This window comes from Tupaia chinensis, unplaced genomic scaffold, assembly GCF_000334495.1.
Source record: "Tupaia chinensis unplaced genomic scaffold, TupChi_1.0 Scaffold000493_1, whole genome shotgun sequence".
Lineage (NCBI taxonomy): Eukaryota > Metazoa > Chordata > Mammalia > Scandentia > Tupaiidae > Tupaia > Tupaia belangeri.
This window is the reverse complement of record NW_006160005.1, coordinates 2,509,721-2,524,872: the sequence shown is the minus strand read 5'-3', so window position 1 is coordinate 2,524,872 and position 15,152 is coordinate 2,509,721. Positions and strand designations below refer to the sequence as shown.

The window sequence follows — 15,152 nt, the reverse complement described above, 5'->3', positions numbered from 1 at the left end:
GGCTTGCTTTCTCACTTTCTCTCTCTCTCTCTCCCTCTCATTCTGTCTCTCTCTGGTCAAATTGAAATTAACAAATGAATAAATAAATAAAATAATTCTTTTAAAAAAATAAAATAGGGTTGCTAGATATAGCAATAAAAACAAAATACTAAATGCCATGTTAAAGTCCAATTTCAGATAAACAATAAAAAAAAAATAGTATAAGTATCACCCAGGCAATGTTTGGGATATATTTGCACTAAATTTTTTCTTATTATTTACCTAAAATTTAAATCAAACTGAGCATTCTGTATTTTATCTGGCACCACTACTATGAAATCATATTCAAAAATTACCTGTACAAATATAGGCACATTAGGTCCATAGCTTTCATAACACTCTCTTGGTGTCGTTTATGACAGCGAGTATACGCACAAGAGCACGAGTGAGAGAGAGAGGGAGAGAGAATTGCTCTCGACAGGGTTTCATCAGCTGCAGCCTCCTTTCCCCTGCCCCCAGCTCTTCAGGATCCGGGACACCCACACACACCCGCCTGTTTTCAGGTGGATCTAGGGATCGAAATCCATGGTCAGCCATGGGGCTTCCAGCCTTGCAGGGAGGGCGTGCATTACGGCAGCACCGCAGCGACTGGGCCTCGTAAGATTCTTCAAGGCTCTGTTGGCTCTATTTATCTTAAAGTTAAGAGCCATGACCTGTGGTAAATAATCATCTGCAGTATCCCGTAATAAAACAGCATCAGTAACAACGGGTTTATTTTCAATAACTGCACGTGCATCCCTTTCTATGTTATCTCTAATCCTTGCAACAGGGCCCTGCAAGATGTGTATTAATTATTTCCAATCTTTAAATGACAAAACTAAGAATCTATCTAGCTAAGCTGAATACTTTAGCTCTTTGTGTCTCAGCTTTCTTATCTATAAAATGAAGATAGAAATGACATTTTTTTTAATTTATTTCTTTAACAAATACTTATAAAGCGGTTGCTCACTTTGTAGATTTTAACTCATCTAACCCACCATAGAAGGTGGTTGAAAGGACTAAATGAGCAAGTGTGAATAAAGCATTTTATACATTATTATTATTACTATATTGCCAGTGGGTGCTTTTGCTCACCTGAGAGACAGAGAGAGGGGGAGAGAGCAAGAAAACACCCCGTAGGGGAACATGGTCATGCCGCAATCCTTTCTTCATTTCTCCTTCTTGTCAGGAACAAAGCATTTAAAGCAGACCTGACCTGAATGGGACCAGCAGATGGTGTAATGACTATGTTGCTGGACTCCCATGTAGTCAACTGAGGTTCAAATCCTGGACCCAGCAGCTTAAAGCTCATGCCGGGTGTGTGTGTGTGTGCGTGCCCAAAATCCCTAAAGGAGAAGGGATTGAGGTGTGGCCATTCCCCCGGGGGGTGATTTCTCACTTACTGTCTCTCTGTCTCTCTATCTCTCTGGTGAACACACATACCCTATAGCAAAAATAAATAAATAAATAAATAAATAAATAAATAAATAAAACAGAGCTAAAGACTGGCCCCATGGTGTAGCAATTAGGCCCGTGCAAAGGAAGCTCAATCCCATAGGGTGGACCAAGATTCAAGTTCCAGTCCTGTTAGCTTGAAAAATGTGTGTGCAAGCCCAGGATCCTGACGGGGTGGAGACTGGGGAGGAAAGATTGCAGTGTGACTCGCCTCACTGGGAAGTGCTGTCGTCCTCCCTCTTACACACCTGTGTGCACCCTCTGACATTAAAGAAAAAATAAAAAGTAAAGCAGAGCCAAGGGCATTGTGAGCACTCAGTAAATGTTGGCTGTCAATTATTATTACTATTATTAACATTATTATTATTTTGCAGAACACATACTTCAGCTCCCTAGGTAGCCAGGTCTACTGCATTCAATTGCATCACTAAAGTAGGCTCTAAGGTCTAAGTCAAAGGTGAGAACAAGCGGCATGTGTGGATACGTCTTTTGGGTGCTTGCTGCGCCCCCTCCCAGTGAACCTGGCTCAGCCAACTTCTCCCATGTCGGAAAAAAAACCGTTTTCCTAGTTAAGCATCAACAACATTATTGGTTTGTCATTTAAAAATCCATTCCTGGGACCAGCAGGTGGTGTAATGGTTACATCACTAGACTGCCATGTAGCTGACTACAGTTCGAGTCCTGGACCCATCAGCTTAAACTCATGCTAGGTGCATGTGCATGCATGCCCAAAATCCTGAGAGAAGAATGGAGAAGGAATTGCGGCATAGCCATCTCCCCTGGGGGGTGATTTCTCACTTTCTGTCTCTCTGGTGAGCACACATGTCCTGTGGCAAAAAAAAAAAAAAATCCATTCCTATTACTGACATTGAGCATGTGTTTGCATGAGTCAAACTCGCATGTGCTATAATATTTCTGGAAGCAGATGGCCTGCCCGTGTCAGGTGGCAGGAAGAGGGGTCGAACCTCTGCGTGCTCAAACTGCCTTTAGGGGCCTCAGGGTTTGTGTTAACCCAGTGGCTTACTGTTGCTGTCAGAAGATACATTTTGGTGCAATTTCTGTCCCTTCCCTTCTTTTTTGCTTCTCCTGTGTGCTGGCCTCTCTGTTTTCATTCTCATCTCTGAGACTAAACCAACCCACTGAGTCAGGAGATGGGCAATGCCGTGGGCAGCACCGCCTGTGACTTCTTGCTTTGGAGACGGTTATGGGGATGTCAGTGCTTTGCCCAGGGCACCCCATGCTGGGACTGGAAGCCCAGGTCCATGATCAGGTATAAAATCCCTTTTCCCACAGCAGCATGGATGGTGCTTGCTTGTCACCCCCGTCCCCTCCAGGGCTTCACGCACACAGGCTCCCTGCTCTCTGCTCACCCACTGGAGCAGGCACCCTCGGAGCAGCTCCCTCCTGTATCTTCTCTCTTTTTGCGGCAAGCTGGGGGTTTGATCATGTGTGCCGGACCCATGGCTGACTCACTGCTAACTTTAAAATGGAGATTTCACGAGAAAGATAGCTTCAAAGAGATCGCAGAGAAATAGAATTCAAGTTCGAGTTAAATTTGATGCAAAAAGAAAGCGCCAGCCTGCTTGCATAGTTTCATGAGTTCTTTTTTTCCCCTCCAGAATATGCATTTTCCACGAACTTTCTGAAGACCCCCTTGTATTATTATTTAGGTACGATGATGCCCACAGAGCCAGGAGCTCCTGCCATTGAAAACACAGCCACTCACAGTGCTGAGGGGAGGGAACACACCATGCAGGACCATGGGGGGAAGCTCTCAGCCCAGTCAGGCAGCTAGGGGAGCTTGGGAAATCACAGCCGAGGGTCTTCATTGCCTTATTCATGGGAAGGAACTGTCAAGGCAAGTCAACGGGCTAAGCAGAAGTAGGACTGGCAATTTTGATTCATTTCAGCAGACTCCAAGGTGCAGGCCCTGGGCGATTAGGAGAATATTCACTGGCCCAGTATAAAAAACCTGTGAGAGTCTAATCAAGGTGGCAGCTGGGGGCTAAAGGGCTTTGGCTCTGCAGATTTACACAGGAAAGGAACACTTAGAGAGAGAGATGTGGGACCAGCAGATGGCGTAATGGCTGTGTCGCTGGACTCCTATGTAGTCGACCATGGTTCAAGTCCCTGACCTGATGACTTAAACTCACACTGGGCACGTGTGAGTGCATGCCCAAGATCTTGAGAGGCGAATGGAGGAGAAGGGATTGCAGCATGGCCATCCCCCCTGGGGGGTTATTTCTCGCTTCCTGTCTCTGTCTTTCTGCCGAGCGCATGTGCCCTGTAGCAAAAACCTGTCAAGGGAAAAAAAAAAAGGAAGGGAGATGTTTGCGCGCTCTCTGACAATTAGCTGGCTGCGGAAGGGGCTGTCTCTGCCCTGTTCATCAAGGCCCCGAGATGTCAAAGCATCAGAAAATACAAAACTTACAAAGGGACTTCAAAAAGGTTGTGGAAAATAGAAAATACAACTTTCCATGAAGACTGAGATGGCAGGAGAGAGAAACGGGATGCAAGTGATAAATGAGGGCAAAATAAGAAAAGCGAACCCTGAGACCAGCAGATGGCGTAATGGCTACATCGCTAGACTCCCTCATGTTCAACTGTGGTTTGAGTCATGGACCCAGCAGCTAGAAACTCACACTGGGTACCTGTGTATGCGTGCCCAAAATCCCCAGAGGAGAATGGAGGAGGAGAGATTGTGGCGTGGCCATCCCTCCCGGGGGGAGTGATCTCTCGCTTTCTGTCTCTCTGTCTCTCCAGCAAGCACACTTGCCCTTTAGCAAAAATCTCTCTCTAAAATACAATATAATAATAATAAATAAGTCAGCAAAACCCTTCAGTGCTATCACTCGGGATGGATGAAGCATTGGCTCGGGGAGTTTTCTAGAAGTTTCACACTTCGGTATAAGGTAGAGAAGGGTCCTTTAAGTGGAAATGTTAGATTCCATCTCAGGCTGGGCTAGAAGGAAAGACATAGAATATGGGCGCTAAGAAAACTCAACTCGGACTCTGCGTCTGCATAATCCACAGGGGCCCCAGGAGGGACCAGAGGCCAGGCTCAGCTCTGCATCCCCCTCGTAAAGCACTTCGCATCTCCAGACCTGTCTCCCCCGGGGCCCTGACATCCCCTAGGAAGCCTCTGTGGGAAACAGAGAAGGCCTCCCAGCTCTGAGTGGACACTGCCCCCAATGGGCACAGGGCTTGGCCAGCAGAGTGGCAGCTCAGCGCTAGTCTCCCATCGTAAAATGATGGTCTTTAGATTTCTTCTGGCTCCGAGAGTTTCAGTTGCCCTGTAAGTGTGCCTTTATCCCTTCTCTGGCTCTTCAGATGCAGACCTCGGCCCCGCCTTAAATCGTGCCTGATCGCATCAGGCAACGTCAGTAACAAGTATCTATAGAGCCTCTGGCCATGTGTCAGAGGCTAGTTTAACCCCTCTGCTCGTCTTAACTCACTTAATAGCTCACTTAATCCTCACACAGCCTTGGGCGGTGGATACCACTATTATCCTTAGAGGAGGCACAAGTTCAAACAGCCCGTGATGGCACATCTGGGATCTGAACCTCCCAGAATCGTCCACTGAGAAATAATGGGTGTTGGATTAGGTGACTTCTAAGCTTCTCCCCATGGCAGCATTCTTTTTTTTTTTTTTGGGGGGGGGGAGGGGGGTGGTTTGCTATAGGGCATATATGCTAGCCAGAAAGACAGAGAGAGACAGAGACAGAAAGCAAGAAATCACCACCCAGGGGGGATGCCCACACTGCAGTTCCTTCTCCTTCATTCTCCTCTTGGGATCTTGGCATGCACACACACGCAGCTGGTGCAAGTTTAAGCACGGGGTCCGGGACTTGAACCAAGGTCGACTACATGGGAGTCCAGCGACATAGCCATTATGCCGCCTGCTGGTCTCCCACGTCAGCAATTCTTGAACCTTTCTGTATATTTTCTCCTTGGTCTTAACCACTTTTTCTCTAGTGACTCACTGCCCGATAAATTTAGGAGACGATAGAAATGCTCTGTACTGCACTGTCCTAGCGCGTACCCACTGCTTACATGAAGCGTGGCTAGTGCCTCTAAGAATGTGCATTTTTAAGAGAGATTTTTGCTATAGGGCATGTGTACTCACCTGAGAGACAGAGAGAGACAGAAAGCATGATGTCCATGCTCTCCACAGAGAGAGACAGAAAGTGACGTCCATGCCACAATCTCTTCTCCATTTTCCTCTCAGAATCTTGGACACACATGCACACGCATCAGCATGACTTTTAAGCCGCCGGGTCCAGGACTCGAACTGCAGTCAACTATGTGGCAGTCCAGCGATGTGACCATTACACCATCTTCTGGTCCCAAGAATGTACATTTTTAACTTTAATGAATTTAAATGTAAACAACCACATGTGGCTAATAACTGCTGTATCGGATAGCCCTGCTCTAGCGAAGCCTTGAAAATTGTATCATTGTTTAATGGCCTCTCCTTATAGCAACCAGGAAAGCTTGTGAGCATTCCAGAAGTTTCCACATGATTAAGTCAAAGCCATCATTAACCCCACTCCCCAGGCAACTCAGGGAGCCCACAATGAGATGCCATCATGCAGCCATAGTCCCTCTCCTAACCTCACGCAGCCCGAAACGTTTTCTCGTTCCCAGTCTGAGTCGTGCCTGAGCCAGGCTAGTTTCCAAGAGTGACCATGTTACCTCCTCATGGGAGCCTGCATTCTGGCCCCTCCTCCACCCAAGCTGTGGCTCTCCCCCTGCTTCCCAGAGCAGGTGCTAAACAGTCCGCAGGTAACGCCCTGCCGCCTCGCCCTCCCGGGCCCCACCACAGCCCTCCTTGTCTGCACTTTCTCTTCTCCCACTAGAGGCCCGGCCTGCACATTTTACATCTCTGTTTCAGAGTGGAGGCAGGAAGCACCTAAAGTCATCCGAGGGGAAGCCCTCAGGGTGCCCCACATTTATTCTGTCCTTTCTCAGAGCTTAATTAGAGTCAAGGGCTATGAAAAGGGCAAAGATGAATATTTTGGGCTTTTATCTCTATGGGTATGGGATGCTAGAGTCTCCCCCGGAGGCAGGAATTCTTTCTACTGTGGGAACTGTAGGCAGGCTCCAGCCCTCCCACGTCCCTCGTCCCTCGGCATACATCCGGCACGGAGTCTTTCCACTCAAGTCTGGGTGAGCAGGGGTGTCTCACTCTGCCTCGGACCATCTAAGACCAGCAGTGGAGAGGTCACAGGTGTGCCCGGGCACTGTCTTTGCAGGCGTGATGGACCACTACTTGGTCATGCACCAGCTGCGGTGTAACGGGGTCCTCGAGGGCATCCGGATCTGCAGGAAGGGGTTCCCCAGCAGGATCCTCTATGCTGACTTCAAACAGCGGTAGGTCACCTGGTTTCTACATCTCTCTCCTGACGGCACCTCGTGCATTCCTGGAAAGCACACCTTGGGCCGTGTGTTTGCTGAGCACATAAACCTCCTGGGCTTCCCATGGACTTCATCTTGTTGGGGGGCTGATCTTAGGCCCAAGGTGAGTAGCCAGGCCAGCCTGATGTGCTTCCAGGGGACAATCTCATGCCCGTGGTGAGTAGCTGGGCCAGCCCAGTGTGGTTCCAAAGCCAGGGCCCACACTTGGTCTGTGACTCTAGACCAGGATGTCTCAGCCTCTACGGACATTTGGGCACCATCATCCTTTATTATAGGGCTGTCTGGTCCATCGCAGGGTGTTACCAGTATTCCTGGCCTGACCCAGAGGTGCTCACACCGAACCTCACTCCCCCTCAGCCATGTCCATCAGAAAGGTCTCCAGACATTGCCACATGTCCTCGGAGGGCCACATCACCTCCAGCTGTGACTTGCAGACCCAGACCAACCCTCCTTCCAGCAGCCACCTGGGTCTATACATCCAGGCCTTGTCAAGGCTGGAAGAGGGGTGAGGACCTTCCAGAGACAATAGGACCAGAGTCTGCAGGTCACAGCTGATTTCAAGGCTTCTTTCAGTCAGACAGAAACTGTTTCTTCTGAAAGCAAAATCACAGCCATGCGCTGAGAGGAGTTTCCCTTTGACATGCCTCTCTCCACCCTGCCATGGCCCCTTGCCTACAATATCCTAGGTGGCCTCCTCTCTCACAGCTGCTCTCTTAGTCCATTTCTGCATAGCTAATAGAAAGACCTGAGGCTGGGAGAGTTTTCAAGAGAAGAGAGGTTTATTCGCAAAACTCACTCTTCTGTGGCTGGGAAGTCCAAAGGCATTACGAGATGGCAGAAGACAGAACTTTTAGCAGAGCAGAGCATGGTCTATATCTTCTCTCTCTTCTTCTGGCCTCATTCCCTCTGCTTATAAACCTACCAGATTTCCACTGCGGGAGCCCCACCCTACTGACCTCATCAAATGGCTCCAGTCTGGGACGCCATGAAGGGATTGCTTTCACTCAATATCTTTACATTACAACCAAGTCCCAACACATGAATTTGGGGAATATCCAAACCTTAGCACCGGCTATTCAGTATTCTATTTTCTCCTAAGTCTGAAGCAGGAGAAAGTTCTAGAAGGACTGGTCTCAGAGATAGCACCTTTGGGTGGGGGGGGTTGAATCTATTTAGAAAATTGTGTCTTCTCTTTTCAGGTACCGGATCCTCAATGCCAGTGCCATCCCAGAAGGGCAGTTCATTGATAGCAAAAACGCTTCTGAGAAGCTCCTGGGCTCCATTGACGTGGACCGGGACCAGTACAGGTTTGGACACACCAAGGTGAGGGCAGGGGAAGGAACTGGCACTGCTCCCTGTGGGGCCCCAGGCTGCTTGTTAACTGATCAGAGGAAAGGCTTAGGGTCTCTTTCTTCTTCCAGCCAACCTGACCATGCCTTGTCTAGTAGCCCAGGAAAAGGGAACTCTGTACCTAGGTATAGAAAGCTCTTTTTGTTGATCTTTAAGTGGCCAGAAGTTTAGATTAGAAGCCCAAAGCCCACAAGAAAGCAATGGAAGAAAACAATGGGTAACCTTAGTGCCCTGAAGGGAGAGGAGAAAAGGGATTCTTTAAAAAAAAAAAATTATTATTTTATTTAATGTTATTTATTTATTTATTTTAATTTGACCAGAGAGGGACAGAATGAGAGAGAGAAAGTGAGAAAGCAAGGTCCGAAACTCGAAACTCGAGCCCTGGTCAGCCATGTGAGAGTCCAGAGCCCTTAACCACCACGCCACCTGCCGGCCCCCAGAGAAGGGATTCTTAAAGGGGATGAAAGAAGCAAAAAAGAGAAGAGATCAAAGAAAAGACTCCAGGCACAGCGAAGACTTGAGAAGAACTATACCCCACAAAATGACTGCCCTGGGCTGGCTCTACGGCGTAATGGTTAAGGGATTTGGCTCTGACGTGGCCAACTGTGGTTCAAATTCTGGCCCCAAGAACTTGAAAAGCACGCCAGGGGCGTGTGTATGTGTGCCCCAAATCCTGTCAGGACAGAGAAACAAAAGAGAGGGGGCTGTGGTGTGACCACGCCTCTCTGCCTCTCTCTCTCTGTTTCTCTGTCTCTCTCTGGCAAATGCACACACCTCCTGACAATTTTGCCGTTGTTGTTGTTGTTAAGGCTCCCCTTTACTGAGCCCGTGCATATAATCCGAGTGCAAAGCTTTCTATACCTATTTCACTGACTCCTCCCAGTGACCGATGAAGTGGGGCTGAAGGTGATAAGGGAGGTACTTCCCTCAATGGGCTCTTTCTAGAGCAGGGGAAATGCAGGTTCTCAGAGGGCAGGACTTGCCCACAGCCACAGGAATAGTGAGTGGCAGAGGCTGGCTTCAAATTCTGGCCTGACTCTGAAGCTCTACTTTAAGAAAAGGAGCAGGCTGCGGGTGCCTACCAGCAAACAGCCTGCTGACCCAGAGGGTGCCCTGCATCCTTGGAAGCTCATAGAGGAAGTTCTTCTGGAGGGAGTCATGACTTGGGGGAGTGGGCCTGAGGATGGAACCAGTCTTCCCAGGTGGGGAGGAGACTGAGCCTGACGCATCTGCATCCCCCCAACCTGGGCACAGCTGTGCTCTGTGGTCACTTTCTGGGCTCATTATTGCTCCCTGTATGCAACTGTGTCAGAACTGGCCCATGTGGGTTGGTAGGGCCTAGAACACACTTCAGAACGGACCATTCCTCTCCCCGGGGGGATGGGGGGAGCCACTGCGCAGAGCAGAGCCATAGAGAATCGAGTCCGGCAAACCTCATTGCTGTCAGGTCCAACCTTGCACTTTGAGAGTCAGGATGGCGGTTGGTCAAACACGGGCTCTCTCAAGACCCCGGTGGAACACCTGCTGAGGACAAAGCAGGGCTCCTCTCTCTCTCTCACAATGCAGGTATTTTTCAAAGCTGGGCTCCTGGGACTTCTAGAGGAGATGAGAGATGAGAAGTTGGTGTCACTGATGACGCACACGCAGGCTGTGTGCAGGGGGTACCTCATGCGGCTGGAGTTCAAGAAGATGATGGAGAGGAGGTGACCGGGACCTTCGCCTCACCTTCTCCTGCCCTCCATACTTCGCAGCTGATGACGGCTTCCTGCTTCTAGTTTTGGGAGCTTCACTTACTCCTTCATTCTGCTCATCCATTTAGCCGGCATCTGCTGGGTGGCATCTCGGGGCCGGTACTCTGCTTAGTACTGGGGAGACAAAAACGAGCCCTGTCCTTCTGGAGCTCACAGATGAGTGGGAAGCAGACACACAGATGGGTGGTTTTCACACCCAGGCCAAGCCCAGCGTTTGTTTTATTCACGGGAATGGAGAGTAGTAAGGGTAAGCCCTCAGCCTGGTTGGAGGGCTGGGGCTGGCATGACAAGGAAAGCAGGGAGGAGGGAGGTGCTTTCTGAAAGAAGGTTTGCAGGACCTGAGAAAGCATGAGCCGGGGAGGACACCAGCAAGCGAGTCACAGTTACTGCAGCACAGAGCGAGAGGCAGGCAGTGGAGGTCCCATGTGACCTCATCCTCTGGTTGATGGAGAGCTGGGGATGGGATTGGGTCATTCTGGCAGCTGGGAGGAGAGTGAGCTGTAGGAGACCAAAGGGGACAAGAATAGGCAGTGGCAGAAGTCCAAATAAGCGATGACAAGGACATGTTCTATGGGTGAGAGAGGAGGGCATAGAATGAAGGAATACTGAAGTCATTCCTGCCATGCTTCCAGAGAAGGAATAGAGCACTGATGACCAGTTATGTGTGGGACTTTCAGGAAGAGGGTGGAAGCCTGTTCTCCCTGACTCTCTGATGCCTGTACCAGGGAGCTGCATTGTTGGTGAAATGACAATAGCATGTCCATGACATAACAGGCCACCCTTGTGTTCTAGTCAGGAATAACTCCCAGGTACCTACCTTGCTGAATCCAATGGGAGTCAGCACAAAAATGAGAAGAGTCCCCAAGAAAGGGCCAGTTTAAGAGACAGAGAAGCGAGTTTTCAGGTCCCAGGGGCTGTGGCAGTATGAAGCTGTGGAGGGTGAAGAGTAGGGGTGTGTGGGTGACAGAGGTGAAGGCAGCAGTCAACACTGGGAAGACAGATCCATTCCAGGAAGGCAAGAGACTGAGAGATGGCCCAAGACTTCCGGGTTCACACAAAGGCAGGTCCTGAACTTGCACTGATGCTTCTGCAGGAAAGGGAGCCCATGTCACCAAAAAAAGGGGGTGTGGGGGACCCTATTACTTTGGAATCAAAGGCAAAGGAAGTTTCACAAAGGTCAGAGTTAGTTAACAATTTAACTGTGGGAGAAGGACCAAAAGAACAGGAGAGAAAGATGCTCACTGCACTGCTTGCTAGGAGACCATGCATGAGCTCAGGCCGAGTTTTCCACAGAGCGCTGGTGGCTGCAGCTGGAGACCCCTGAGCTGCCCCATACCCCTCTCTCCTCCCAGTCTTTGCCTGTGCTGTTGCTCCCACCCCTTGTTTTCAGACTACTCTGGGTCCACAGGATCTGCAAAGCTTGGCTGTGCCTCCTTTCCCCTGGTTGGAAGGGATGAAGGTCCTGGGGTCACTGGGGGTGGGTGGAGAAGGGTGGGCATAGACCTTGCTGCGGTTTGTTAACCCACGTCCTAACGGGTGTCCAGGGACTCCATCTTCTGCATCCAGTACAACATCCGCTCCTTCATGAACGTCAAGCACTGGCCCTGGATGAACCTGTTCTTCAAAATCAAGCCCTTGCTGAAGAGTGCGGAGGCTGAGAAGGAGATGGCCACCATGAAGGAGGATTTCGAGAAGGCCAAGGAAGAACTGGCCAGATCCGAGGCTCGCCGGAAGGAACTGGAAGAGAAAATGGTCTCCCTGCTGCAAGAAAAGAATGACCTTCAGTTGCAGGTCCAGTCTGTAAGTACCCTCTACCTGAGGATGCAAAACAGCCTCTGGAGGACAGAAAAGGAGAGCCATGGAGGCCCCTGTCAAGAGTCTATTCAAGAGGTGGTGGTGCCACCCAGTGGTCACGTAGAGAATTGGAGGAGGAGGAGGCCGGGCCCAGCTCCACCCAGGCAGTGCACACCAGAAACCACTCTGCAAGGTGATCTGTGCCCTCCCGGCTTTCGGCTTTCTCCCTCTCGTCCATAGCAGAGTTCGACATACTTTGTGTGCTTATGAGAGATATGTTTGTGTCGTCATAATAAAAAGCCGTCAGAATGTACCAGATCTTTTAAAAATGTTATCAATAAAAATAAATCGTTCAAATTAAATAACGCAATTTGAAGTAGGAAGAGTAATTTTCCATAACATGCTCATTGCACTGGTCATTAGACCACGGAGGACCTCAGGCAGAGCGTTTCAATAGGGTGCTGCAGGGTGCCGCCGTTAGGAGCTCCACGAATGGCCCTGAGCCCTCTCACACCTCCCGACGTGATTCTACTTCCGCTAGAGTATGATCACACTAAAAGAAATATATGATTACATTCAAAAATACCTTAAAATGTTAATTTTTAAAATTTGCTCTAGAGTCAGTGTGCTTAAGGAGAAAGATAAAGGGAGAGGCAGGGAGGGAGAGAGAGGGAAAGTAAGAAGGCACCCCTTCCCCAGGGGCGGGGACGGCCACACTGCAACCCCTTCTCCGTTCTCCTCCCAGGATTTGGGGCATGCGTACACACACCTGCCTGCTATGTCTTTCAAGATGCTGGGTCCGGGACTCACACCACGGGTGGCTCTGTGGGATTCAGCTGCCTTAACCACTATGCCACCTGCTGACCCCAAGATATGAATTTTGATCTTTAAAAAAAAAAACTAGGAAAAGTGAAATCATACATACAGTGCACAACACCTGACCCGGTTCTTTCAGGAAACAGAAAATCTGATGGACGCCGAGGAGCGGTGCGAGGGACTCATCAAGAGCAAGATCCAACTGGAAGCGAAAGTCAAGGAGCTGACTGAGAGGTTAGAAGAGGAGGAAGAGATGAATTCGGAGCTGGTCGCCAAGAAGAGGAGCCTGGAAGATAAATGCTCCTCCCTTAAACGAGACATCGACGACCTGGAGCTGACCCTGACGAAGGTTGAGAAGGAGAAGCATGCCACAGAGAACAAGGTGAGCCCACGGGCTCCCTGCGGCCGCTCTGGTTTTTTTATTTTTTATTTATTTATTTTTTAACAGTCTCTTTCTTTATTCCGTGATCAAGAAAGAGGCAGAGAGATGGCACTCCCAATAGGGTGTCAATGCCATGGTCCACCCCAGGCTTCGGCCAGCCCTAGGTCACGGACACGCATGCCTGACATCCTCGGGGAGGTTCCGAGAGTGAACCCAGAAGCTCTCAAGTGTGTCAGCCTCACGAAGCGTTGTACGTCACGACTACACCACCGTCCACCGCCCCACACCCACACACACTGTCTTGATCAATCCTTGCTCTCTCTGTAAGGAGGAGAAAGGGGAAGTGGGGGCAGGAACTCCATCAACCCCACCTTGCTGAGAGTGAGAGGCAAGAACCGAGGAGAGGCGATTGAGCGCCACCAAGTTCTGGCTCTGCCTTGTTCCTGGCCCAGCCCTCGGCTCTTCGCAGCCCTCCCTGGTTGTACTGCAAACTTCTAGCACTTCCTTAAGAGGAAAGATTACTTCCTGTTCATCTTTGTTTCTCATAGCACCTAGCACAGGGATAGCAAGCTAAAATGCCTGCAGAGGCCAGGCAGAGAATGAAGGAGGCAGATGGTGAAGGAGTCGGAAAACTGACTAACCCGAAGGACTGGCAGAAAGTGGGGCCTTCCTCCCTTATCTGCAGGGTGCACACACTCTGGCAAAATTTGAAAAAGAAAGGAAGAAAAAGAGGGAGGAAGGAAGAAAGGATGGGGGAGAGAAGCTATAGCTTTTATGGTTGAAAACTTCTGTTTGTTTCTATATTAAATTGGGTTCATATTCTCTTAGGTAAAGAATCTTTCTGAAGAAATGACAGCTCTAGAAGAAAACATCTCCAAATTGACCAAAGAAAAGAAATCTCTACAGGAAGCCCATCAGCAAACCCTGGACGATCTTCAGGTGGAAGAAGATAAAGTCAACGGTCTTATCAAAATCAACGTCAAGCTGGAACAGCAAGTGGATGACGTGAGGATATTTTCCTACTACGCTCAGCCTTCATTGCTTGGGGAAGTGCAGCCATGAGAGGGTCTGAACGGGACACAGGGCTTGCCAGCTCCGATTCCGAGTCAGAATCCCTCAGTTCGGGTGGCAGCTCCGTCCTGAGCCTGTGATACAGAGCAAGCCACATAACCGTGCAAAGACCCAGTTTCTCCTCAAGTTCCAAGACCTCCGATCCTCTGGTTTACATGACAAAGAGTTCCACTTGTAGCCAAGAAAATCACTATTTTTCTCCCATCATATTACTTTTTTTTTTTTTGAGAGAGAGATTTTTGTTATAGGGTACGTGCACTCCATGCAGAGACAGAGAAATACAGAGAGAAAGTGAGAAATCACTCCCTGAGGGGATGCTGAAATCTTTTTCTTTCCCTCCATTCCCCTCTCAGGATTTTGGGCACACACGCACACACCCCTGGCTTGAGTTTCAAGCCACTGTGTCTGGAACTCGAACCGCAGTTGACCATGTGGGTGTCCAGCGCCTTAACCACTACACCACCTGCTGGCCCTATATTGTGATAAGAGCTCTCGACTTAAGAGTCAGGTTTGAAATTTTCAGGTTTGACTCACTATTGTGGCTAGAACTTTTCCAGATCTCTAATTTTTCTAAGGCCAGAGTGTTTCCCCTCTCCTGACCCCCTCGCCTGCACACACATGTGTGTGCACACACACATACACAAATCCCTTGCCTAAATCCCCCTGGGAGTGCACAGCATAAGTAGGGGAGGAGTGATGGTGTGTATCCTAGCTCCACAGTGCATTCACAGAAGCCCCCACGTGTTCCTATCTGTGCAGGAGCACGCATCTACAGCTACCACGCTTCTACAGGGAACACAGCCTGTGACAGGCCACGTGGGAATTGGCTGAAAAAAGAAAGGAAGGCCCTTGAGGTAGTCTTTGCTCGAGGAGAGGGGAAAGGGAAGGTAGGAAGAAGACTTGCTTCCTCCCAGGGCCTGAGGCTTACAGCCAGCACCCTACAGGAGCCCAGGAAGCCATAGGTCATGTGTGTCGCTGCACCAGCTAAAAGAAGCAAGCTCATTTTCCCAGCAGGGTCTCAGCCTTTCCACCTCTGTCTCCATAGCTGGAGGGCTCCTTAGAGCAGGAGAAGAAACTGCGGGCAGACCTGGAAAGAG

At 49.5% G+C, this 15,152-nt stretch overlaps 1 protein-coding gene across 1 annotated transcript in view; it reads left to right on the top strand.

Moving 5' to 3' along the window:
* The window catches only part of MYH13 (myosin heavy chain 13), a 73,837-nt gene that overhangs the window by 30,575 nt on the left and 28,110 nt on the right, over positions 1 to 15,152 (top strand). Inside the window, exons 18-24 of the mRNA XM_027774920.1 lie at positions 6,729 to 6,846; positions 8,091 to 8,214; positions 9,808 to 9,944; positions 11,537 to 11,792; positions 12,742 to 12,984; positions 13,813 to 13,989; positions 15,101 to 15,152. The exon at positions 15,101 to 15,152 is cut by the window's right edge and continues 127 nt beyond it. Coding sequence (XP_027630721.1) covers positions 6,729 to 6,846; positions 8,091 to 8,214; positions 9,808 to 9,944; positions 11,537 to 11,792; positions 12,742 to 12,984; positions 13,813 to 13,989; positions 15,101 to 15,152 — 1,107 coding nt within the window. The remainder of the gene's footprint in view (positions 1 to 6,728; positions 6,847 to 8,090; positions 8,215 to 9,807; positions 9,945 to 11,536; positions 11,793 to 12,741; positions 12,985 to 13,812; positions 13,990 to 15,100) is intronic.